Source organism: Erpetoichthys calabaricus, chromosome 9 (genome assembly GCF_900747795.2).
Source record: "Erpetoichthys calabaricus chromosome 9, fErpCal1.3, whole genome shotgun sequence".
Lineage (NCBI taxonomy): Eukaryota > Metazoa > Chordata > Cladistia > Polypteriformes > Polypteridae > Erpetoichthys > Erpetoichthys calabaricus.
Window position 1 is genome coordinate 78535627 of NC_041402.2, and position 25429 is coordinate 78561055.

A 25429-nucleotide genomic window follows, 5' to 3' on the forward strand; every position below is an offset into this window, starting at 1 on the left:
CAATAACTTGCTGTGGCATCTTAATTTGTAAAAGTGCACTTGAGCAATCTTAGCATTTGAAGTAGGGAGAATGTTTGTTTTTTTTTTTTTTTCAGCATTACTTCTTCATATTTTTCAGTTATCTGTATTTTTGTTGAAAGGGAGGAGGTATGATAGCAGGATCCTTGAATTAGTGAGAGCAAGAAAAATATGTATCTTTTTAATTTGGTTTTTAAGAAAATATTTAAATACATTGCCTTTTAAAAGAAAATTAGTTAACAGGGAAACTGCTTTATCAACCTTTTTATAATTTAGACACTTGAAGGCTAATTATAATGAAGACAGCTTTTTAACTATTTTTCTTGGCTACAGTTCTAGACCTATCATCAGACTGCAAACGTCCTCACCAGTGTTTAGTTTTTGTAATAATACCTTAAATGTCCGCTTTAATGTGGTACTATATCAGCTGACTGTTGTTAAATGCCTCCAAATTGAGTATCTGTAATGTAAAGTCTGCCTGGTTGCTAATCCACAATCACAGTCAATGTTTTTGGAGGGGAAGTGCACATCCTGAGTAACATGGGGGTCTCCGAAAATTGTAGCAGTTGCCAAAACTCCTCCACCCAACCAAAGTCTTAACAGATGTAGATTAAGCTAGTTTGAAACCAGTGGTGTCATATGTTACATGAATAGGATAGGAAGGACTGTGGTGTGTACCACACAGGAGCAGCTGAGTGAGAGACTATGGAATATTTCTTTTGGTTAAGAAGACGTAAGCCTTGGAAGCCAAGCGCTATCCCGAAAAATAATGCATGTCGTTTAATGAAACTTTTAGTTCAATTTAATGCATGTTCATGCAGCACACTTCCCATTAGGCCTGGTGTGATGGCGCTGTAAGTTGGGCTACCTCACAGTCCTGGATTTAAATCTTGCTTTAATTGTATTATCTGTATAAAGTTAGTGGGTTTTTTTTCCACTTATTTTGTTAATAAGTGAGTTTGTACAAGTAGGCCAGCTAGCCTGAGCGTGTATCTAAGTGTAAGTGCGCCACTGCATTGAGCTGGTGTCCTGTTCATTGTTGGTCGCTGTTCTGCCCTTTATAATGCCAGTTTACCAGTTTTTGAACATATGAAAGGCTAGACGGACTTTCTATTTTGAAGCTTAGAATACCTAAAAGGAAGACTTAATTGTGTGCCTAATATCCTAATAACTAAGCAGCGCCCCACACCATACATTTAGTTTTTTTTCTCTACCATAAAGGTTTTGGTAAGTAGCTATTATCACCTGCTATTTCAATCTGGAAACAAAAATGAATAGCACATAGACTATATCTTAACAAAAATGCAAATAAACCTCCTCAGCAGTTTATTCCAGTTATCCTCCTGCAGTTATCATCAATGTACATTACAGTTTAGGAGCCACTAGCACCTTGCAAACCTACTGTCTGGGGCAATTCTGAGTGAAAAGTGATATAAAGAGAAATCTGCATCCTAGGGAATAGTTAGTATTATTTTTCTATATTTATTTCTTTAAACAGCAACAGAATGTTTCTATAGAAACAAAATTCAATCCGTCTTTGTAGATGGATCAGTTTTATTGTAGATGTTTTGACAATTTACAGAATTCGTCAAAGGAAAATTATATTTTCTTATAATTCTGGGTATTTAATACAGTTCCACCTCTCTTCTCTCATCTAAAGCCATCATATGTGATGTGCTCAGCTTTTCCAGTACACCTAGGAGTTCTGAATTCCTTGATTGTAAGCTCATCTTGTGATTTTCATTCCATCCATCTATTTAAAAGCATTGTCATAGTCTACATTAATCGATCTGTCATTTTAATTTTTGTATTTTTGTGTACTTGTATTTTGTATATCTATCTATCTAGTATGGACATTGTTTGGCTTTATGCTAAAGCTATCGTCACAGCTACTGTACATTTTGAAATAATATTTTACCATGCATGGCATCATTTAGTATTTATTCTGGTGGCCACAACCATGTTCTTTACAGAAATTATATCTCTTTCGAGTTGTACGATGGGATGGCGTTTTGATGTGTGACATCATCATGGGACCTCAATTTCAGCACATCTTATCTAATACAAATTTTTAGTATATTGGGATCAGATTAGAAAAACAGATTTTAAGTTCTAGTTGTTACCTTCTTGCAGTGTTTTTAGACCATAACTCTGATTCTGTGTTTAGATGTTGATTCTCTTTTCTTTATGCTTTTTTGTTTCCCGACTCTTGCCTGTGTATTTGACCTTGACATTTTCTCTCTTAATTCCTCTTAGTGCAAAGGAAGCTAAGGCGCTTCCATGAAGATCTGAAGGCAGGGCATTCGGTTTCAGGGTGTCATGGTGGCACAGTGCCTTGCAGTAAGAAGACCAAGTTTTGCATCTCAAGTCCTCTATGAGTTTGCACGTTCTTTTTGGGTCTGCATGGTTTTCCTTCAGGAGCTCTTATTTCCTCCCAGCGTCCAAAGACATGCAGGTTAGGTGGATTGGCGAAACCATGCCAATAGTTGACCCTTGTATGGGTGTGGTATATGAGCGTGTTGCAATGGGCTGGCAACCTGTTCAGGGATTGTTTCTGCCTTGTGCCCTATGCTTGCTGGGATAGACTCCAGCCCCCTGCAACCCTGCTCAGGATTAAGCAGGCTTAGAAAATGGTATAGTAAGGCATTCTGTTCCCCCTTGAATCCATTTTGTAGCCACTATATTCATGCAAATCTTTACAATATCAGAATTCAAATTCATGATTGAATATTTCATTCAGTGGAGAGTACCCAAATTTCAGTACTGAGTCAGGTTTGTACATAAATGCATGTCCACATATGTAGAAGTCATGGTTTTCCTGTGCCCAAGTGTTAAGTGTTAATCGACAATCATCTTCTGTCTAAAACCATGCCATCTTATTTTACTGCTGTGTTAGAATTTACAAGGGAGCATAAAAAACATCTGTAGCTGTAGAGCATCTGATGTTATCTGCCATGATACTGTAGTAAAATTTGATAAGGTACTTCACAGTAGGCTTGTTATTAGTGTACAAGTAGCAGGAATTTAGCATGTAGGGTGAAGGTCTTTGCAGATCTGGCTTAAACACATTAAAAAGAGGTTATGGTACAGGATTCTTAGGGTCCCAAAAATCAGTGCTTGAACCCTACTCTTTTAATTTTTTTGTAAATGATTTAGATAAAAATATAACCAACACAGGTAGTTTGAAATGATTTGGTTTAACTGATACCTTAGTGCAGCATAAATCCCGACAGCATGACGTGGACAGAATTCAGATTTCCATGAATATGTGGCAAATTAAGTTTAATGGGAATAAATATTAAGGCTTCCATCTATTTATCTTTGAATCCATTAAATTCAGTTGAGGATTTTGGGATAAATATTACACATTAAATAAAATGGAAAATTAAAACTGATTACCTAATAGAGTGGTTTGAAGTAAGAAAGTATGCCTGATGCATCACACTGGGTGGACTTGGGCAGAAGTGATTAATAGGCAATAAAAGGACATTTAGTTAGATAGCTTAATCTGACAAGTGAGTGTATGGTTAAACAATAAAGCACACTTGTCATTTCTGTTACACAGAGAACACAATTACCAAAGAAGAGATACTCGACTTGTTGCAGCACTGGGGAATATGAACTGTGAAGAGAGATTGAAGGAGTTGAATCTAGTTAGCAAAGTGAGTGTAGTGTTTGAAGTCACAATGTAAAGTCAAGGCCAAGTGTGAATTTTGCCAAAGTTTCCAAAAAAAGAATTGAGGGGCACCCATGGGAACAGGCTAGCATTAAAATATTTCTACACACCAAATCTGCATTTATAGGAGACATTACTTAGAAGTGAAATTGAATGTAGTACCTTAGAGAACTTGTTGGGCACTGCATTGTGCTGAATGTCCTGTTCTTGTCAAAACCTTTTCTTCTGTTGTTAAGTTAGGCCATTTCCCATTCATCCCAGCTGCCCCAGGCTGTTTGTTCTCATCCGAACCAGTTTCATAATTAGAGGTCATTCTGTCACATCAGTGTAAAACTTACTGTTTAATTAGATGGTTTATCTCTGCTCTGAGTTTGAAGTGTCACTGATTCCCAACAGCATGTCCTTTCTTCTCCAAGATGTTTATTCCTGTTGTAGCTTTTAGTTCATGGGAGTTGCTGGTATTGCCTTTGTTCTTTTTTTTTTTTTTTTTTTTTTTTTTTTAGTTTACATCCTTGTGAATATTCTCTCTCCTTGATTGTTACTTTGTCTTGTTCTTAACCAGCGGCCAATTAAAAATAAGCAGACACAAGCACAAATTATATGGTGGCCAACAAGGAGCAGCTTATTTACTACTGTGGCACCTGCATACACTCATTATAAACTGGTTAATCTAAAAAAAAAATAGGTAAAGTGTAAGAGGAGAAAACTTCTGAAGGGCTCTGATCCAATCCCATCTACAGAACACACCTAAATTCACTAAAAATCTCAGCATGCTTGTTTTTAGATTTGGACACTGGGAATGAAATGTAGCCTTCCAGTAAAAGATATATTCAGCTAACAGCAATGGTTGGCTTCTTTTTTGAAACTGATTGTTTTTGGATCAAAAGATGCAGTTTCACGGGTCCCATGACAGTCTGATTCATGAGAAGTAAGAATGTAGGGGGCAACATTATGGTGCAGTAGGTAGTGCTACTGCCACACTGCCTTAGTGAGCTTCATTTCAGTCTCTGTCTGTGGGAAGTTTGTACCTTCCTTTTGTATGCAGGGGGTTTTCTCAGGGTACTCTGGCTTTACTCCTACATGCACAAAGTTAGTCAATCTAGAACCTTACTTCCCTGAGTTTCATAGTCACCAGGCTTCACTCCCTCACTCATACAATCTGTCTTAAGTGGTAACTCAATCATAAGAAAACAAAAAAAAAATTTGCTTAAAAGCCTTACATATTCATAAGAGTTTGTGCATTTGAATTTCTCCATGGGATTAATAAGATTTATCTAATCTAAGTGGTTTGACAAATTTGAGGAGACCATTTAGTCCATCAAAGTCGTTGCATTAGCTAATTGCTACATGGTCCTAAAATTTCATGTGAAAATTAAAAAAAAAAAAAATCGGGTCATGGTTACCACTTTAAGTATATGATTGTGATCAGTTTAGTCCAGATTCTGATTTGTGTAAGAATGGTGTTCTTGACTACCATTTTGAATACATGTCCCCTTTACTTTGATCAGTACATTCGAGTACCTAATTCATTGTTTAACTGAAAGAGTTCTGCTGGATCAGCTTCATTGATATTTACTGGTTCAGGATGTTAGGATGAAAACATTTGTTTGAAGAGTTTGTTTCTGCACCTTAAACCACTCAGTTCTGGGACAAAAAAATGTATAACAACCTAAGATGTTATACCGATGGATACGAGGGCACTGAGAGGCAGTTCCAACAGAAATAAATTCAGTGCAAACTATAAACTTTAGACAGACAAATCTTGATGTGAATTTGGAATTCTCCAGCTGGACAACTGTACATGTAAGGGCTAGGCATTAGAGTTTGTATTAGCAGATGTTAGGTTACTTGGCTGATATCAGAAATCCGAAAATCTGACTTATTGTACTGTCATTAATGGTTCATATCCAGTGTCCATTCTTATTGGGCAGCTTGGGTGAGCAGTTAAGACATCAGACGTCAAACCACATGAAACATTAATTCTTTTGTAATTTGTGACCTAAGAAGGTCACTTTATAATTGTAAAAAATAAATTAAATAGAATTTTCTACTAAAAAAGAAGGTGTTCACTAATAGACCGATATATATTTTTGGTATGTGTTCTTTTTTTTTAAACTTTTAGCAGTATACTTCAGAATACTGCATAGCAGCTTAATGGATATTTGCTTCACTTTGCTGCTAATGTGGCAGAAGCTAAAAGATGCTCCAGGTGAAACCAAAGAGTCAGTATGATAAGGAATGACTTAGAGAGAACTTCTCTTTGGACATTGAGGCTTGTTATAAGCGTTAAAGCTCAAGCAGAGTTCAGCCATCAGACATGTGCATGCAAATGTCTTCTTTCTAGCATACCACTCATTTTCTTGTCCAGCCATTAGTTCTTAACAGTGTTTAATCACAGCCTTACCATGCAAGGGTATTCTCTCTTATATGAACAAAACTGACTGGGTTTCAGGTTTAGTAATGCCAGAACCTCAAGGCCAGGATGTATGGCAAGCAAGTCTAAATTCACTGTCAATAGATTGCCTGTTTGAAATAGTGGAATGTTTTCCAGCATTGTGCCTAATGTATAGGAAGCCTGCTCTTATATTTTAAAGCATATCTGGCATATACACAGAAAATATGGATTTTCAGAACATTAAGGCAAATTTCATATTGTTTTATTTTCAAGTGTTTTTCAGCATCTGTTACAAGAAGTGAACTGCTCATCTACTGGACAGTAGAGCCTGGAATGTGTACTTTTTTGCTATGCATAGTCTGCTTTTTATAAGTTTTATGTGTTTTGACACTATTGGTCTGACAGTTAGAAATTTACACATTTAATGTATGCACGTGTGGGGAAATATATATATATATACACAATATATGTATACACACACACACGCACAGACTGGTGTGTGTCTTTTAAATGTGCTATTCATAGCTTTGCATTATGATAACTTTTACCACATAAGTCAACACTGTACTTTGGAGGAGTTAAGTCTTTTTTTATTTTCCTAACCAACAAGCTCACTCTTGGCGGAGATGCCAGATTTCTCTCTTTTCCTGCTGCCCCAGGGCACACCTGCCTTGTTGAACTCGGAAGGGTTGCTTTTGTTGCCAGGGGCATCTGTATGAGTAAGGCAGAGCTAGCTGAACATAAATATCACTCGGTCCAATGTCTGGAAAGAATTTACATTTTTGCCAGTTCTATTTTTTGTTTTTTTGGACCTTATTGGACCTGTATCCCTTTAGCACAGTGCATATTTCCAAAATCCAGAGTAGTGTCTGTAGGAAATGCAAATAATAAACTCTAATTTAGAATGAAAATAAGTCTTAAAATACACCATAATTTGCTTGTATTAATCATAGTTGTATTCTCAGTTAAACCTACAGCACTTTAAGGTTAGTCTCTATTGACCTGCTGTTGACTTATGTGGTGTAACTCCTAAATGCTCGAAGGACTACATTCTTAAAATAGTGCTGATTTTATAGCACCTTTCATCCACTGTACTAGTGCCAGGTATTTTCAATAAGTAAAAAAAAAAAAACTTCAAAGAAAACAAGCTCCACATCAAAGGCTATGAATGCGAATATAGTATTTGAAATGTAGATTTACAGGAATAAATAAAATACCACAAATGGAAGAGTATGGTATTAAAAATAAATTACCTGTATGTAAGTTAGAAAAACAATATTATACTGTTTACAACTCAAACGTGATTCATTATCGCTAAATATCTACCAATATGCCTTATGACCATTTCCTAAAATTAAACCATTTTTATGCTCTAAATTGTATAAAACATTCCAGTCCGAGCCGTTAGTTGGACTGTGTGAATGTGGTAATGGGTGATTAAATATGAGCTAGATGATATTGAGAACTTTATTGGTGGGTTGTTGCTTATTTTGCTTTAAACATATAATACTATTTAAATATTAAAAAAAAAATTGTAAAAGCAAAGTCACTTAGGTACCAACAAAAGTGTACAGTTTTTGGTTGATTATAAATATTGGATATGAGCTTCCTTTCTTTCTTTCTTTCTTTCTAATTACTACCATAAATGTTTATCGTGGTTCTTTTTTTTTTTTTTTTTTTTTTTTATAAAAAAAACACACTCTGTAAGGGCTGCAGCATTGCCGAGCAGAGCATTTTCGCGTGCCAGCAGCAAACCCAAAGTTTGTACAGACTTGTCTCAGATTGTCGCAAGTTCAAAGAAGTCGACAAGAATTGATCGCTGTGACTAATTCTTCTTTCTCTTCTGCCATCTGCTTAATTTTCCAACTAATGTTTAATAAGTATGTTACAGAAAGTACTGACAGAACTTCAGGTTTATTAATTAATTTATTTTTATATATATATTTTTTTTCCCCTTGTTTTGTAGACCTGTCCATACAAGTTTGCTTGCAGGCATCTCAGTTACTGCTCCTCACCCCCTCCAAAAAAAAAATTGAAAGATTACATACGAAAATGTCCAGACCAGGCAATAAAGGTTGACCTTAAACACCCTGGTGCATGCAAGTACATGCTCCTGCATTGCTGCATCTCTTTTAGAAGAGCAGACTTCCATAGAGATTCAAAATTAGATCAGATACATGGCTAACCTTGACTTTATAATGCAGATTTGATGTGCTTGGTAGGCTGTCTTTAATCCTTCCTCTGAATCAGGATGGAGAAGGATCCTTCCCAGACGTAAGCAATTACTGTACCACCTGATTCTTGTTGTTAACCGTAAACTTTATATTTTTTATATTTTACATATTTGTATGCACTCTCATACCGATCTCAATGTGCACACATGTCTATTACTGCTTTAGTAACATCTAGTTCAACACAAGTCATGCATTCCAAATGGAAATGTTTACAGAATAAAGTATGAGTTAAGATCAGGCACTTAATAATTGAGAGTGATATTAGTTCACCCTTAACTTCGAACGTTATAATTTGGCAGATTATCGGTATGCTTGATCATGGTCCAGTTCTTAGTTTTTCAAAGACATTCCTATATTGGCATAAAGTTCACTGGTCATACGGACAGCAGAGTGTAGCAGGTCAGAGCCTGGGTTTCAAGGACCATAGACAGGAGGCATCACTGCTTCTGGCTTTGAATATCACTAAACCAACCACATCCTATCTGAAAATGTATTTGTGTTTGGGGAGGCTACTTTCCAAACAACAAGGGAAGCAAGAGAGTGGTGTCACCCATCAGGCCCTGACTTATTTTAGAGGGTTTGCCAAGGTCTCCTGCCTGGCTGTTAAAACTCAGGTAATGGAGAAAAGTCAGACTACAGCCTGCATACCAAAGTAATAAATAAAAATGGGCCGCTGGAATTAATTTAGTGCAGTCAGGCAGGGTCAGGCTGTGCTTTCAGTCTGGGTAATGATAGATTAAAAATCAGGGGAGCAATGGCAAGAACTAGAAAGCTTTTGTTGTATGTGTGTGTGCGTGTTTTTCTTTACTTGTTCTTTTAATGTCTGTTTTACATCCCCCATCCCAATCAACATCATTTTTGAAGACGTTTACATTTGTGTCTGTATTAAATACCCTACTTAACTTAAAAGACCAAGTGAGCAAGCTTTTTTCTTAACAGAGATAGAATTTGAAGCTTTAGCTTGGAGGCCACAGCATTAATTGAGTTATTTTTATTTCAGGAACTACATTGAAATCTTTTTGGTTATTTTGTCATTAAAGAAGGCACTGCTTATCAGATTTCAGTTAGGCTGAGAAATATAAGCAAGGCTGGGTGGAGTTGTGTACCATCTATGAAAAACTTGAACAAGCCGAGAATAGTGAAAATAAGCAAAGGAACAAGTGTGATCTTATTAAAGGTTTACCCGCTATCACATCTGTTGGTCATTGGTGCTGGTGGGCTTTCAGAAAGGGCAATTAGGTTATTTCTTTTTCAGTAAGAATGAAGATTCATTGACTTCCTTCCCATTGGACTTTTACAAATATGCAAATTCTGTGCATTTTACACCCTATTTTGAACTATATAACTGGAGGGAAGAAAAAATAGGTAAAGAGTTTTGGTTTCTATATTCTTTGCAGCCTATGCTCTTAACGTACTATCTTTCAATGTTTTGAACTAATCTAATGTATAATTTAACCTGTTTTATTTCTTTGAAAAATCTAGCTGCTCCATTGCTATAAATACAATGTATTTGTGTTTTCTTTGTAAGAAACAATTTAAAAATACCTGTACTGTATAGTCCTATGTGCAATACATAATGGTGTATATTTATACCATACTTCTATCTATCTATCGATCTATCTATCTATTAAATACAAGTTCACTCAAAAATAAACCAGACTTTGTATACTGTACAACAAACATTCTTTTACATATTGTTAGAAATGTTGACCAGAAAAAGTTTACCATATCTATCACAAATAATTAAGTCATATAGAAGAACTCTGTTAATATCTGATATGATCGTATTTTAAACAACAAATTAATACTCATATGTTGTGCAAAGCTACATATCCTTTATGTGGACTTCAAGAAGCATGTGGCAAGGAAAGTATTTTTTGGTTGCCAGTGTGTATGTAGTTTAAACACTTTACAATGAAGTACAGAAAGTGCAAAAACCAAAGTTCTTTTAAAGCACTTGCCAGCACATATTCACAAAGTTCCTCTAAATGATGTCGTTCATGTTGTCTGTAAATGCTGATTGTTTGACAGCTGTCATCTTTCACCTCCAGGATGCAAAGTTTGGGTTATTTTGGCTTGTACCTGTAAAACATTCTTCTATTGTTTTTAAAATTTTATTGGTTATGAATATCTGCACAAAGTGTGCTATATCTTATATAGATAGCATATTTCCATGAGTATGTATAGTTAGAAGAGATTTACAATCCTTGGATGGTTTGTTTTTTGCACAAAGCCTGACCTGACCAGCATGTGTGTTGTGGTTGTGTTTGCAGTCAGTGGCGAAATCCCTTTGGACATGCGCTTAGGGGGAGGTCAGCTGGTGTCTGAGGAGCTGATCAACCTAGGGGAGAGCCTTTCCCAAACCAGTGATCCCTCCCTCAAGTTGTTCCAGTGCGCTGTGTGCAACTGCTTCACCACCGACAACTTGGAGCTTCTGGGCTTGCACATGGGCGGCGAACGCAGCTTGCCAGAAGAGGAATGGCGGGCCGTGGTAGGCGATTCACATCAGTGCAAGCTCTGTCACTATACCACCCAGCTTAAGGCCAACTTCCAGCTCCACTGCAAGACGGACAAACATATACAGAAGTACCAGCTAGTGGCACACATCAAGGAAGGGGGGAAAGGCAATGAATGGCGCCTCAAGTGCGTGGCCATCGGCAACCCAGTCCACCTGAAGTGCAATGCGTGTGACTACTACACCAACAGCCTAGAGAAACTACAGCTACACACGGTGCATTCTCGCCATGAGGCCACCCTGAAGCTCTACAAGGTATGTGACAAAATTTTACTGTCTGCTTTTTTTTTTTTTTAAGCTTGACTAGTACGTTTTGTGATTAACTTTATTTGGAGGTTTTCCATTTCCTGGCTTGTGCAGAAATTTCTGTTCTGGAAAGATGAGCCAAGTGTTCACAGGTAAGACTTACCCTTTCTACATGGTGTTTCTAAGTAGGTGTCACCCTGATTGTAGGAGGACAGAATTTTTAAATTTGCTGAAGCTAGATTTCCTTTGAATGGTTTATTTTATTTGGCTAATAATGCCACTCTCTCTCCCTCTCTCTTTCTCTGTCTCTCTGCAGTCTTAATAGACCAGGAGGATAAAAAAAGCTTGAGTTGTAAAGAAGAGAGAGTTAACAGGACATAGATGGAGAAAGAGAGAGAGAGAGAGAAAATGAGCATAAGGAAGGATGATGGGAGGGATGTGTGCTAATTCTCCTCCGGCAGGGAGGCAGAATTGTTCTCGACAGCTGTATTGATTTTTACTGGACTCTGAGCTTCACCTTTTCCTCTAATCATTCCATAATGGGCAGAGGATGAACACTCCAGGACAAATCACCATAAATCTAACTGGTTTGATTTCACTTACCTACCCTCCTCACCGTCCGCTACTGGCTTGATGCTCTCTTTAACCCTGACTGGCAGCAAGTAGGACTGGAAGCGGGGGGAATTCTTAATCAGCCAGCAGGTAGAACCCCATTGGCTCTTGCAAACTGTGAAAACCCATAGTGAGAAATGCTTGGCCTGGAGTCCCAGAGTGACAGTGATTCAGAAGTGGACTGTTGTTTATTGGCATTTTCCAGCTTATCTTCATGTGGATGATATTTGCATCCAATTTAAAAACATAAAATGATTTTTCAGCAAGATGAAGCTTCCAAAGTTGCTAGATAACCTGAAATTATTGACTCTTCTTACCGTTACAAGCAACTAGTATTAGGGAAAAAATGTGATACAAGGCCGAGAGAGTAATCACTTGAAGACGGACAGAAGAAGATGATGACCGGGCATCGCTTATAATGGTAGTGGCTAATGGTGATCCAGAAATCTTTTGCAAATTTCCTTCATTGCTCAAGTCCAAACACGTAGCAAGGATATTTACAAATACCACAATGATTAAAATATGTAACATAATCCCTCAGACACATTAGCTGCTCTGCGGATTGAGCTGACCCTCAGGCATATTCAGTGAGAGCCATAAATGCAGGAAAATGTTGAGGTTTTTAGGCCGGAGTGTAGACATGCCAGATTTTGCCACCATGTAATGGCACTGTGCCCAGATGCCAATTGGAGCCTTGTTCCTCTTGATAAAAATAAACCGTTCTGTCATCAGCCCTGTGCTTTAGGATGTTTCAGAGTTATTATTGAAATCTGTGTTTTGCCGTATGGGAGACTTGCATCGGCAGGGAGAAGGACAAGCAGCTGTGTTGTTGCCTTTGAAAGAGGAGAAAAGGAACCAATGACATACTCCCTCATTATCTCATTTTCTCTGCCTGCCTCTGTTTCACCAAAACTTGATGTCAGTTGCTCTGGGGTTTTTGTGTTATGGAATACTAAAAATATTCATGGGTAGGTCATAATTAGACTGGCCATGAGAGAACCTTCTGATGTCGGGAAGACAAAAATGGAGATTTAGATATGTGTGTGTTTTTCCTTTCTTTGCTTATCCTTTAGTTAATCTAAAGCTGATGAAGAAGCCACAACTTGCGTTTATTGTTGTCTTTCTTTTCCGTGACCAGATTTAATTCTGAAGAGAAATTACTTTTGTTATTCCTGAAATCTTGTATACATAGGTTATTTTTTCTCATGAGGAGCCCTGTTAATGTGGTTAGATTTTTCTATATTCTTTTATACAATGACAGGAATTGTTTGGAGAGGGGGGGGGCTTGCTACATTTGACACCCATATAGTATAGATGACTTTCAATTACCAATAAATCAAAAATGGTTTAAATGCTGGCTGCCCACAATATCATTTGTAATCTGTTGCTTTTCACTACTGAGCAATTATTCCAGCTCTGACTATATATACTACCCTTACACCCTTTTTTTTACCACAAAGTGTTGGCTGATTGGTCATACACACATTTTTCCAGGATAAATTAAGAGTCGTTTTTTTTTTTTCACCTTGCTGCCTGCTGACAGCGTCAGTCAACAGATTACTCAAAGCAATTGTTGAAGCCATTTTGAGTATTTTGTCAATGGTGAAAGTCAAGAAAAGTCAAAAAACTATTGGTCATTTAGTTCATCAGCTGGCCAACATAAAACATTTCAAGGTGCCACATGACAAAACTTGGCTAAGTGAGTATTTTGTTGATTTCCCATGGCTTAGCCATGCTATATGTTGCACTAGCAAATGTCCTAAGGCATTTAGAATGATATAGTGCTAACATCTTTTACGTTTTAACTTCAAGTAGTTATATTTTACTTCTCTTCTTCTTACCTTATTGAAGAACATATTCCCCTTTATACTCCGTAGCAAACAATTGGAAATTGCTATGAACACAAATACAAAGAACCATAGTACATTTTATATGTATTATTTTTTAAATAAACCCATGAACTGCTTAGTACCTCTGATAAACTGTACCTCTAGTCATTTTGTATTCAAAGCAAAGACACCAGAAAAGTGAAGTCCCTTACAGCCATTGTGTGCACTACTTTGTTATGTGTTAGTTTATGTTGATTACACCGTTAAGAACAGTTATCCAGTATCCCATTTATTTATTTATTTATTTATTTATTTATATATTTTTGCATTTACTGGTGCATTTTCTAAACAATTGGGTAAAATTACTCAAAACATTTCTTTGTGGTTGTGCCATGTTTTCTCTTGTTACCTCATTAAAGATGGTCTTTCTGCTGGATTACAGTTCTGTCTAAAAAATCTTTATCAAACTTTTCAGAACTTTTGAAAGAAATTAAAAATAACCCATCAGCACAAACCCAATGAAAGATGTGGGAGCCCCATTGGACTTTTTGCCCAAATCAAACTGTTTTGCATTAAGCAGCCCCTTTGTGCAGAGCTCCGTATAAATTGGAGCCTGTAATTACTGGAATTAAAAAGGATGATTTAAACTGAGAGCTAAGCTGGATGGGATAATTTGAGAGTCTGTGGTATGCAGCCCATATTAGGGCTTTCTAAAAATATCCCCCACATATCGGAATGTTCTGAAAAACCTTCTAAAAGCAAAAGTAATGTGTCCTGACCACGACGACCACCGACATGGGAGAAAACCTGCTATGAGTTCACAAAATGTCTTTCCTGACACCCAGCACAGGATGACACCTGAACTGCTCCCATTCGGACCCTCCTCCTTCCCTGTTTGGGTAAGGCAGATCCTTGGAGGACCATTTCAGTCCAGACAGTTTTTTCCCCAACCCTGTCCCAAAAGGATTTTTTAAATTCATATTGATTCTTACCACTGTGCATAATAGTGCACACTTTCCCAGCTCCTGTCAACTCTCTGGAGTAAAAGAGACTAAATTAAACAACTTAAAAAAGCAAAGAAATATTTCACAGAACTTGTGGGAATTTGTAATGGCCTCCGAAGGCTCAGTTTGGCCACTCTCTTTCTTATTGGGTGAGGGAATGTATTCTGTGTAAGCATACAAAAATATCCCACAAAGCAGCGTTTGACATTGTGTAGGATTTGTGCAGGTAAGTCATGCAGTAAAAAGCTCCTGATTTACTGTAATTATGCAGTTGTAGGTCATAAGGTCTGTTTGGTAAAATCTATCTATCTATCTATCTATCTATCTATCTATCTATCTATCTATCTATCTATCTATCTATCTATCTATCTATCTATCTATGTATGTTTGATATAACATCTTTATCTATCTCTCTCTCTCTCTCGTCTCTCTCTCTTCTCTCTCTCTCTCTCTCTCTCTCTCTATATATATATATATATATATATATATATATATATATATATATATATATATATAAAAAAAACATAGTTGTAAAAAGGTATAATTTTGAAGTTTCCCCTATAAGAAGAATATAAACAAAAAGCGGAATTAGTGAAACGATTATGCAGGCTTTGATTGATTGCTTTATTGCTTGATTATGAAGGTGGTTGAAATGGTTTATTCAGTCATTGGTCTTTTTTAGACAAGTTACTAAAGAGGGAGTCATGCTGCCTTGGCACCAGTACCCTGGGCCAGGAGGTAAGGAATGGATGTTATGTTGGCTGAGTTTTGGAAAACTGGAGAAAGGGGCAGGAGGAAGGCGGAGTGCTGGGTTTAGCTGGCTACCTTCCTTGTCTCGGGGGCCGGTGCGGTCTGCAGTAATTGAGATTGATTGGATGTTATTTTTCCTCTTGCAAATGTAGTCCATTAGCTTGGCACATGCATAATCAGTTTAGAGTGCAGTTAACTGAATGTAATCATGTTCCTCAGTGTCTGCTCGCACAAAATCCACTCCAGATGCAGTTTGACTGGAGAAAGAGAGAGAGAGAGGGAGAGAGAAAGTGCTGTTAGTATCACAAGGGGGATCTTTACCAACACACATAGCAGGTTTACACCCACCCCCCATCAGTGTTTGTGCATATGTGTGCAATACAGATTCTATTAAATTCTCTTCAGTTATTTGGTAAATTATTTCTTATGCAAACTCTAGGTTTGAAATGTTAGAATATTCCAAATTTACATTTCAACATGCATTTCGTCTTTTATTTATATATTAATTTCTTATACTGTGATTTTATTTTCTTCCTTTAAGATTCACACATAAGCAATAGCTTGGCTCTGAATGCATCATTGTCAATGACATGAGGCCAACCTTTTAGCATGCTCTTTAATGTTTGTGGCTTCATCAAGCTTAATATCTAGTTTAAAAGAGTTTCAGATACTCTTACTCGCTTAGTGTCTGTCTTACTGTCTTTACTGTCTGTCCCTCAGTAAAATTGCAACTGGGCAGAAATCCTAAACTGAAGTTGTAATGTGTTGGGGAGCCCTGGGTGGTATGGTTAGGGTGTCACATTCTTGTTTGCAGAGATAAATTAGACAGGCTCCTTTGAGAAAATACCTCAGTAGGTTTCTTTTTGTTGGTTGTGTTTGTTTCAGGGTACTCAATACATATTTCTGCATCAGTTGTTTTATGTGAAGCTCCTATTCCTTTCTATTCAAATTCTGGATAATGCAGCTTAGATGGCTATAGAGTTTAGTGCTTACAGAGTTCATTGTATTCATACATGCAATATATTATCAATGCTTATAGTATTTGTAAATCACATGTTCCTGACCTTCCCTATTATTGCACAATTTTGACACTGAATGTTTTCAAGTTTCCAACTGAAATATAATATTGCATAAAAGGTACCTGAGTGAACATAAAAAAATGAATTGAGCCCTTACACTTAATGAATGGTTGTACCAGTTTAGTTGCAACCAAACCATACACTTCCTATAACTGAATCACAGTCTCACACATCCCTGTGGAAGAATTTTAGGCAACTCTTCCTGGTAGAGCTGTATTAATTCAGAAATATTTCTGAACATGAACTGCTCCTTTCAGATCATGTCAAAGCATCTCTATTGGGTTTACGTCTACATTTTTGTAAATCTTTTTAATTTTGCTTCTTGCAGCCATTCTGATGTATACTTACTTTTGTGTTTTGGATTCAATGTCTTGCTGGATGACCAAAGTATGGTTCACCTTCAGGTCACTTACGGACGACTGGACATTCTCCTTAACAATTTTTTGATACAGAGCAGAATTCATGGTTCCCTCAATTATGAAAATTCATTTAGGTTCTGAGGCAGCAAAGCATCCCCACACCTTCACTCTACCTCCATTCCAATTGAATTTTGGTATGATATTCTTGGTGTGGAATGCTGATTGCTTTATGCCAGGACTCATATTATCCAAAACGTTAAATATTTTCCTCATCTATCCGTAGTGAATTGCCCCAACAGACCCCAGAATCATCTTGGTTCTTCTCTGTTGGTAGTAATTTCCACTTTACTGCTTTCCAGTGAAGCCCATTTTTGCTGAGTGCCTTTCTGATTCTAGGTTTGTGAACACTGACCTTTACTGAGGCTGAAGAGAGGCCTGCAGTTCTTTGGATGTTTTTAGGACTCTTGATTTACCTTTGGCTTTGGAGTTGTTTTGGCAGGCTGGACACTCCTGAGAAGATTCACTCCTGTTTCAAATGTTGTCCATTTAGAGACCCTGGGTCTTGGTAGAGTTCTAGATCCTAGAATTTTCTTTGTAGCCCTTTCCTCTCTAATATTGAGTTTTTTATTTCTGATTTTTAGGTAGCATTAAATATGTCTGTTGAGTCTAACTTGTCTAACTTGTTTGTAATGGTGAAGGTCAAAATAAGTGAGATTTACATTAAACCGAGCAGGTTATGCGCAGTCACCTGACTCTAATTATCCTTTTAATTGGGTTGGGTTGAAGTGACTAGGGGCAATTACTTTTTCACACAATTCCAGTTCATGTTGGATAACTTTGTTTAACTCAACAGATAAATGAAATAGGTCTAAAAATGTGTTATTTGTTCATGCAACAAGATTTTGGTCGAAGACCTGAAAATGTTCAATTATCAAAAATATGCAATAGTGGAAACCAGGCGGGGGCAAAATCTTGTTCACAGTACAGTGCTTATATGTTAATAGCAACAAAACAGGAAAGCAAGGTAAACGAATCCTATATTTTCAAAAGAAAGGAAGTGATGTTTTTCAGCAGCTGAATAAAAGAAAGCAAATCTTGTTTGTCATATAATCAGTTTTTCAAAATGTCAGTATTTGGTAATCATGACATGGAAGTGCAAACAAAGTAAATGAGTTCTGCTTTATGATGTATGATTTGAAAAATTTGTTTTAGTCCTTATGAAGTGCTGCTATATCTTTACAAACTTAATAAGACACGATTATTCTCCAAATTACCTAGTCGATTTGTAAAATGGATTACAATAATTAAAATGTAATATATTACCAGAAGGCTTCACATAATGTAAAAGATAAATAGCTATTACATAAACTAATGGATGCTACACTTTTGTAGCTTCTTGGTATATTTGAGCACATTTTTATTTCTATTATATCAAAGATTATGTAGCTTATTTACAAAGCCTTTTTAGCAACACTAAGGGACCATATTTCTTAAGAAAGCCGTCCACAAATATTAAAGCCTGTTTAATAAGCCTTATGGCATTGCAAAAAGCTAAGGATCATGCTACCAGATTCAACAAAGAAGTTAATCTTTTTAAGGAAAATCCTGGTTAATTAAACTAGATGGTATTAATTAAGATGAATACTATATTGTTAGAAATGATAAGAAGAAACATTGATGACTCTATTGCATTACTGAGTGGAACAGACTCAGATGGTGTGCATATGTGAAATACTACAGGGGTGATGTCCCTTATAGTTCTGTTAAAGATGGTAGAAATATTTGTCTGAGGTTCATGTCCATTTTAACAGCAAAAACTGGAATGTTCGCTGCTATATTTTATTGTCCCCGATTGAAACACTTGTGAGAAGCTCCATTTTAATTCTAGTAATGAATAACCAGTATTACGGTTGATTTTCGGGTCTAAAATATTCTGTGCCTTATAATACAGTTCATTATCTCTTTAAGTCTAATCATATTGTGCTGGTTTTTGTCAGTCTAGTGACCAGCAGATATCTATGTTAAAATGTGAATGTTGCATTTTTAAAAGGAACAGAACCAGCTAAATCACACTCTCCTCACCAGTACTTAAGCGTTTTTGCATTTTTTTTTGTCTCAAGCCGAGAGAGAGACTTTAAAAAAAAAACAAGGTTCATTCAGAGGAGATACTGTACCAATTAGCATGGCTAGCCAGCAAGCATGCTGTAATAGCGCTCGTAGGCAAAAGGTTGCTGGATTCCTGGAAACATTGCCCTGATTTACTGGTACTATCCTGCTAATAAAGCACTCACTCCAGACTCACCATACCTGTCACTCAAGCAACAAGCCAAGCTTCTGTGTCCTTAAAGCAACAGCACTGCTTACTTTATAGTCCTGGCAATGCAAATACTTCCTTTAATTGTGTGTTATGTTATCAGTTCAGAATGTCATTGTAGATATGACTCTGACATTTCTGGATGGCATCCGGGATATTAAAGCAAGGGCCTCCATAACGGTTACCTAATGAAGTCTCATTATTTTAGCCAGTAATGCTGTTCTTGAGAATATACATTATTGTTCACCACAGTGTTAACTGTATTAATAGATAATCTATTGTGACTCTAAGCCTGTGTCTTTGCAGTAAAATGTCTTTTATTATTTGCCCATTTGTAATAGAGATGACGACAGTTTGGTATTAGAAGACTTTCATTGTTATGTATATACAATCTGTAATTCATTAGATTATGCATAGACTAGGGTTTTCCTAAAAAAAAAAAAACTCTGTTTTTTACATAAATGTGCAAATTTGTAACTCTAATCTGGCACGGAATGGCTGACTGAGGGTGTGTGCATGAGTGTGACACATGGTAGGCTGGAGTCCTGTACACATTTTGTCTCTTCCTTGCACTCACTGCTATGCATCCCTCCTTGAACCCTGTAATTTAAAAGTAGATTCACTAAATGAAAAGAAACAAAATATTCCCCAACTCTGTCTATCTGGTTGAGGGTTGCAGTCAGCTGGAGAGAGCACCAGTTGTGCAGGGCCTTCTCACGCACTGACACAAGACTGATCTATAACTGCCAGTTAACGTAACATGAGCATCTTTTGGACGCAGGGGAAAACCAGAAAACCTGAATAAAAACTAGCACAGAGATGCAGAGAAAATGCAAACTGTGCACAGATAGGGACAGGCAGTAAAACACTAACCACAGTGTACTGATCATGTTACATATAGCATGTATCCTGTCCTGTCCTGCTCTATTCCAGCTTTTGAGTGTGTGCAGCTTAAACATACTCCCTGTGTTGACATTGATTTTTTTTCTTTAATACGGCCTTCCTTCCACATCTGAAAGACATATGTGTTAGATTGATCGGCCATTTCAAAATGGTCTGCTGTGAGTGACTGTAGCCGTACCCACGAACATGTCTAGTGATAACTGGCATGCCATTCACAATTGCTTTCTGCCTTGGGCCAAGGGCTACAAAGATAGACTTTAACTCCTCTTGAACCTTCTAATGGAAAATGTAGACTCACATGGTTAGTTGAAAGTTATTTTATTAATAAAATATAATGAATTTATTTATTTGTGAGATTTACTGCTGTACAACTTCCCACGGGCACCTTAAAATCTGTGACAGTCGTCATTGAGATGGCTTGTGATCACTGTACTGTTTGTACAAAGTACTTTTATAAGGTCTTGGAATGATTTCTGCGCAGATAGCAATCTGTAAAATTTCCTTTGAAGTAATGGCCTTCGGCAACAATACCTTTTTCCAGCGAGTGTACAATTCTGCAAAATGATCCTGGAAAACATTTATTTTTGCCTTTTTATTTTTGAAGTCATTTTGTCTGTTTGGCCATGGTAGTAATTGATTCAGCATATTAGAGGGTGTCTTTTGTAGCAAACCTCAAAATGCAGTACCTCTCAATTACCAACCTGTTTGCACCCTTCTTGCAGGAAAAAAAACTAAATGCAACAAGTGACTTGGCAGTCAACGTTAGTTCCTGCATCTTCAGCAGCAAATATGCAAATTCTGTCAAACCGTTTGTAGAGTTAGGTGTAATTATATCCAGGCAAACAAAGGTTTCTTGCTGCAAGGTTTACATTTCATACTATTACAAAAAATGTTGTGCATATGTTGAATGATTCAGGACACCAGCAATCAGGTAAAGATGTCATCATAACAGTGAAAGGTATTTAAAACTCTAGTTTCAGTCTTTCTTAACGCATTACAAATTTTATAGTAAGAACTATTGTAAAAGGCTTTACAATGCCACACATTTGAAGAATACACCAACATGACAAACTACAGAGTCAATAAAGGCATTAAAGTAACAGCACGGCCTGTCACTAAATGAAAAATGACAACAAAAAATGGAAGAAGTTAACTATCACTCCGTGAGTGATTGTAATGGACTAGCACACCCTACCCAGCATGCCTGATACTGACAAAGCAGAACCTGACTTCTCATGATCCAGTATTAGAATATGAAGGTTTGTAAAATGAACAAATGAATGACAAGAGGTTTGCAAATACAACAGAGAAGTGTTAAGCCTGATGGAGCATCACAAGTACCTTATAACAAATTATTTTTCAGCTTAGAAGGAAGTGTGGCTTAGCAGTTCAGGAGTTTTGGGAGTTAAACTCCTGTTAAAAATAAATAAATAAATAAAAGCTGCATTAGACTATTTGATAACACTCCCCAGAGTGACTAATTAATCAGTATGTTATGTATAATAGGTAGACAGATCCAGTATATAGAGTAGATATAGACATCACAGAGTGATTAGTCACTTTGGGGAATATCATCAACTAGTCTAATGCAAATGTAATTGTTTTACCAGTTTTAACAAAAATATAGAAAGAAAAAATCTTAAGAGTCGACCCAGGCAAAGTATTATATGCCCAAACAGATGCATGTGCTTGTGTATCGAGCATGCCGTGAAGAAAAAAAAAAGAGAAGCAATCCTTTTTTTCTAGATTTTCAGTTCACTTTTGGAATCACTGCTGAAGATGTCTACTTAAAACTTCAAGGAAAGGTTCAAGACGAAGCGCAACCCAGTAGCCTAGAGAGCCTCAGCATTAACTCTTCATCAGTCCCTCTGCTCTGTAGAAGGGTTCGCCTTGCCTTACTCCAGGATTATTCTTCTCAAGGATGTGCACCAAAGTTTTCTCACTCTTCCCGTTGCCAATAGGTTGTCAATATTATTTAGCGTGTAGTTAAACAAAGAAAAAAGTATGTTTATTGAGCTTTGCTAATTGTCTTTCAGCCTTCAATAAGAGAACTGTAAGCAAACTTGTTGAATGCACATTAATGCTACATTCAGGCACAGCAAAAAAAAGCTGTAAAAGACAAACTGCATTCATAAATCAAGTGAGCAGTGCATATTGGTATTGTGTTTTAACCTTTCTTACTATAGATGACTTATCATCTGTTTTGCTGTTTAAGGGCTCTTGTTATTTGCTTCCTGTTAAATGCTTATTGGTCTCTTTCTCTCTCGTTCATGTGGATCAATCAGACGATACTTGACGAAGATGATTTCAGCATAGCTTATTCAGCCGCCACTCAGATTAATGCTTTGTGCCACAAATTTTTTTTTTCGGTTCCTTATTAGGCTGTCTTTCCTGTAGGTATGTGCTAAGGTCCTACAGGCAAATAAATAAATGTTACTGCTATTTTACGGTTACTTTGGAATAATTACGTTTATCCATCCATTTACTGAACTTAGGTATAATTTCGGGGTGGCAGGGATATGCTGACTATCATGGTAGCATTGCGTGCCAGGCTTGAACCAGGCATAACAGGTCTTAGGCATAACATAACATATCAATCCATTTGTGAACCCATGTACTTCAGTTCAAGGATTGCAGGAGCCAGACCAGTGCACTGATATTATGTACACATACATTTTTCACATACATTCTCAAATCTGCTTAAAACAATTCAGGGTTCATGCACCAGAGACTGTTTTGGCAGCCCTGGGAGCAGGATGAGGAAACATATACTGTATAGAGACAATGCCAGCCCAATGCCAGCCCATTTCAGGGCACTCACATACACACACCTACATTCACACTGGGGAAATTCAGAGTCACCACTTCTTTTTGTAGATGTGGCAGGACAATGTGAGTACCCAGATGAAAACTTGCATAGTCACGGGAAGAACATGTAAGCTTTACATGGACAACGACTGCATGTGGATTATAAATCCTTTTTATCCATGAGAAAAGTATCTCTAAATACCATCAAGTCCCTTACCGCTATATTATTATTTTACAAAGTATCCATTGTAGTGGTATTAATATTGTCATGTTTATAGAGCACAGTGAAATTCTTACATGTATGATTAACCGGCATGCAATACTTTCGCTCTCTGTTGCCATAATAAACAAAAATGTATTAAAATCCAGAAGCTCCTTTTAATAATTAGACACAAATCATATTACTTGAAATAATTCTGAAAGGGTAATGGCACTGATATGTAGTAGAAAGAATGAAAAAATGAAGAAAAGTAGAATTCACTTACTTCACAAAGATAAAACAGACATTAGGTACTCAGAAACTAAAGGTACATCTCTCCTGTAAGCATTTGTTATATACATTAAAAAGAGCTCTTCATTCTTTATTATGGAGTGTTTTGCATACCTATGATATTATATAAAATGGGCAACACAGTGGCCTCGGAGTAACAAGACCAGGGTTTGTGTCCCAGGTCCTCCCTGCATGGAATTTTCACATTCTCCCCGTGTCTGTATGGGTTTCCTACAAGTGCTCTGCTTTCCTCCCACTGTCCAAAGACATGCAGGTTAGGTGAACTGATAACACTTATTTGGCGCTAGTGTGTGTTTGGCGTGTGGGTGTGTATGTCTGGTTGCCCAATGATTGGACTGACACCCTGTCTGGGGTTTGTTCCTGCTTTGAGCCCTATATGCTGCAGTGCCCTTCGCGAACCTGGTCTAGATTATATGGTATTAGAAAATGACACGATATAATATCCACTTCCAAGCCTTCTTATCATTTCAGGATCACAATGAGCTGGTATCCATCTCGACAGCTTTGGGTATAAGGCAGGAACTAACACTGGATGGGGCACTAGTCTATTGCAGGGCATAGTCACAGATACACCCACACTTAAAAGGCCAATTTAAGATAGATTACCTGTAGGAGAACACATCCAATGCCTAGGCCCCCCATTTGAACCTGAGACTCTGAAGAATATTGTATCATTTTCTTCAGTTTGTGAACCTGTTTAATGTATCTTTTGAGTTGCCAGTAGCTTGAACCTACCCTGGCAGCTTTGGATGCATAGCATGACCAATGCATATACCCATATTCATTTACACAGTTCATACCGTGACAATTTAGAGTTCCCCAATAACATGGAGTACCCGAATAAACACCAGGTTTCTGACCCAGTCTCTAAGATCTGTGAGGCAGCAACACTAACTACTGTGCCACTCTTCTGCTCTAGTCAAAGGTCTTTATTAACAAAACTGTTTACAGCAAGCTGAGAAGTACAATAATGTGAGCAATATATAATTTGTAGGACTTTCAGCAACTTGCAAAATTTGTCAGTATAGAATATATTCTTTCTACTCGACCCTTCAAAAATGGATATGTACGATGTGTTTGTTTTTTCAAGGTGCAGTAAAATGAAAAAATGGAGTGATAGCTATTTTCACCTGTTATTTATTAAATCATCCATTTAAATGATTTTACTGACTCTTTGGATCCGCAGCTGGCAGCTTTGATAAAATAAAACCCAGTTTTTGCACTGTGTCAAGGAACATGACTGTTTTGTACACTGCAAGGATAAGATTTTGTAAAATGTGATGACAAGATAGTATTGCGGTGTCTTGGTGGTTCAGAAGGATGTCCTTACACTAAAGGATTGTCCGCATTTTACTGTCCTAGCAGATGGTAAGCATGCAATTTAATAATTGTTACACTTCCTGTTTTTAAAGAAGACCTGGATGTGACCTGACAGGCTGCACTAAGGTTTCATTCTAGCTTCTTTTTTTTCCCCTTTGAATAAGATATAACTGTTATATGCAGTTTATATTTGCAATAACAAGCCATATTTAGGCTGCTACAAAGTCTGATAGCAGTTGCATCTCACTGTTTATGCATGTACATTATACATTCTGAAAGTTGTTCATAAAGGACATTAAGATGCACCATTTCTACAAAAGGTTTCTTTGATCCTCTTGTTGTTGGAGAAAATTTCTTTGTTTCGAAAATTTGACATAGCATCTGGACCGACGACTTTTTAATAAATGGTGTAGGGGGAGGTTGTTTAGGCATGAACCATCTCTCCCGTCTTTCTGTTTTTCTTGCCCCTTCCCTCTCTTTTGCTCTCTCTCGCTCTCTTTCTCTCTCTCTCTCCCATTAAAGGAATGTAGAATTCTGGGTTAGGTCACCAAACAGCTGAGATTTTCTTCAGAAGTGTGTGGGCGGTAGTGAATGCACATTAAGTTAAACTGTGGCCATTTTTTCTGCTTGTTCGTGAGGCAAGGGTGTGTCTCCCTCTTTAAGGCCCACTGTTACCTTCCCTTTGCAAAGTGTGACAAATGCAGTTCTACCTTCCAAAAATACCCTAATAGTTATCATTTGGCAGCAGGGTGGGCTTGCACTCTGAATAACTGCATATAAGGGGGAAAAAAAATCAACTTCTTCCCCAGGAAGCTTTATAAAGTGATAGGAACCCTTGAACAGAGTTGAATGAATG

General features: G+C 37.2%; 1 protein-coding gene across 1 annotated transcript in view; it reads left to right on the forward strand.

Annotated features, from left to right (window-relative positions):
- The window catches only part of zfhx3b (zinc finger homeobox 3b), a 298590-nt gene that overhangs the window by 120828 nt on the left and 152333 nt on the right, over window positions 1-25429 (forward strand). Inside the window, 1 exon segment of the mRNA XM_028809792.2 lies at window positions 10597-11093. Coding sequence (XP_028665625.1) covers window positions 10597-11093 — 497 coding nt within the window.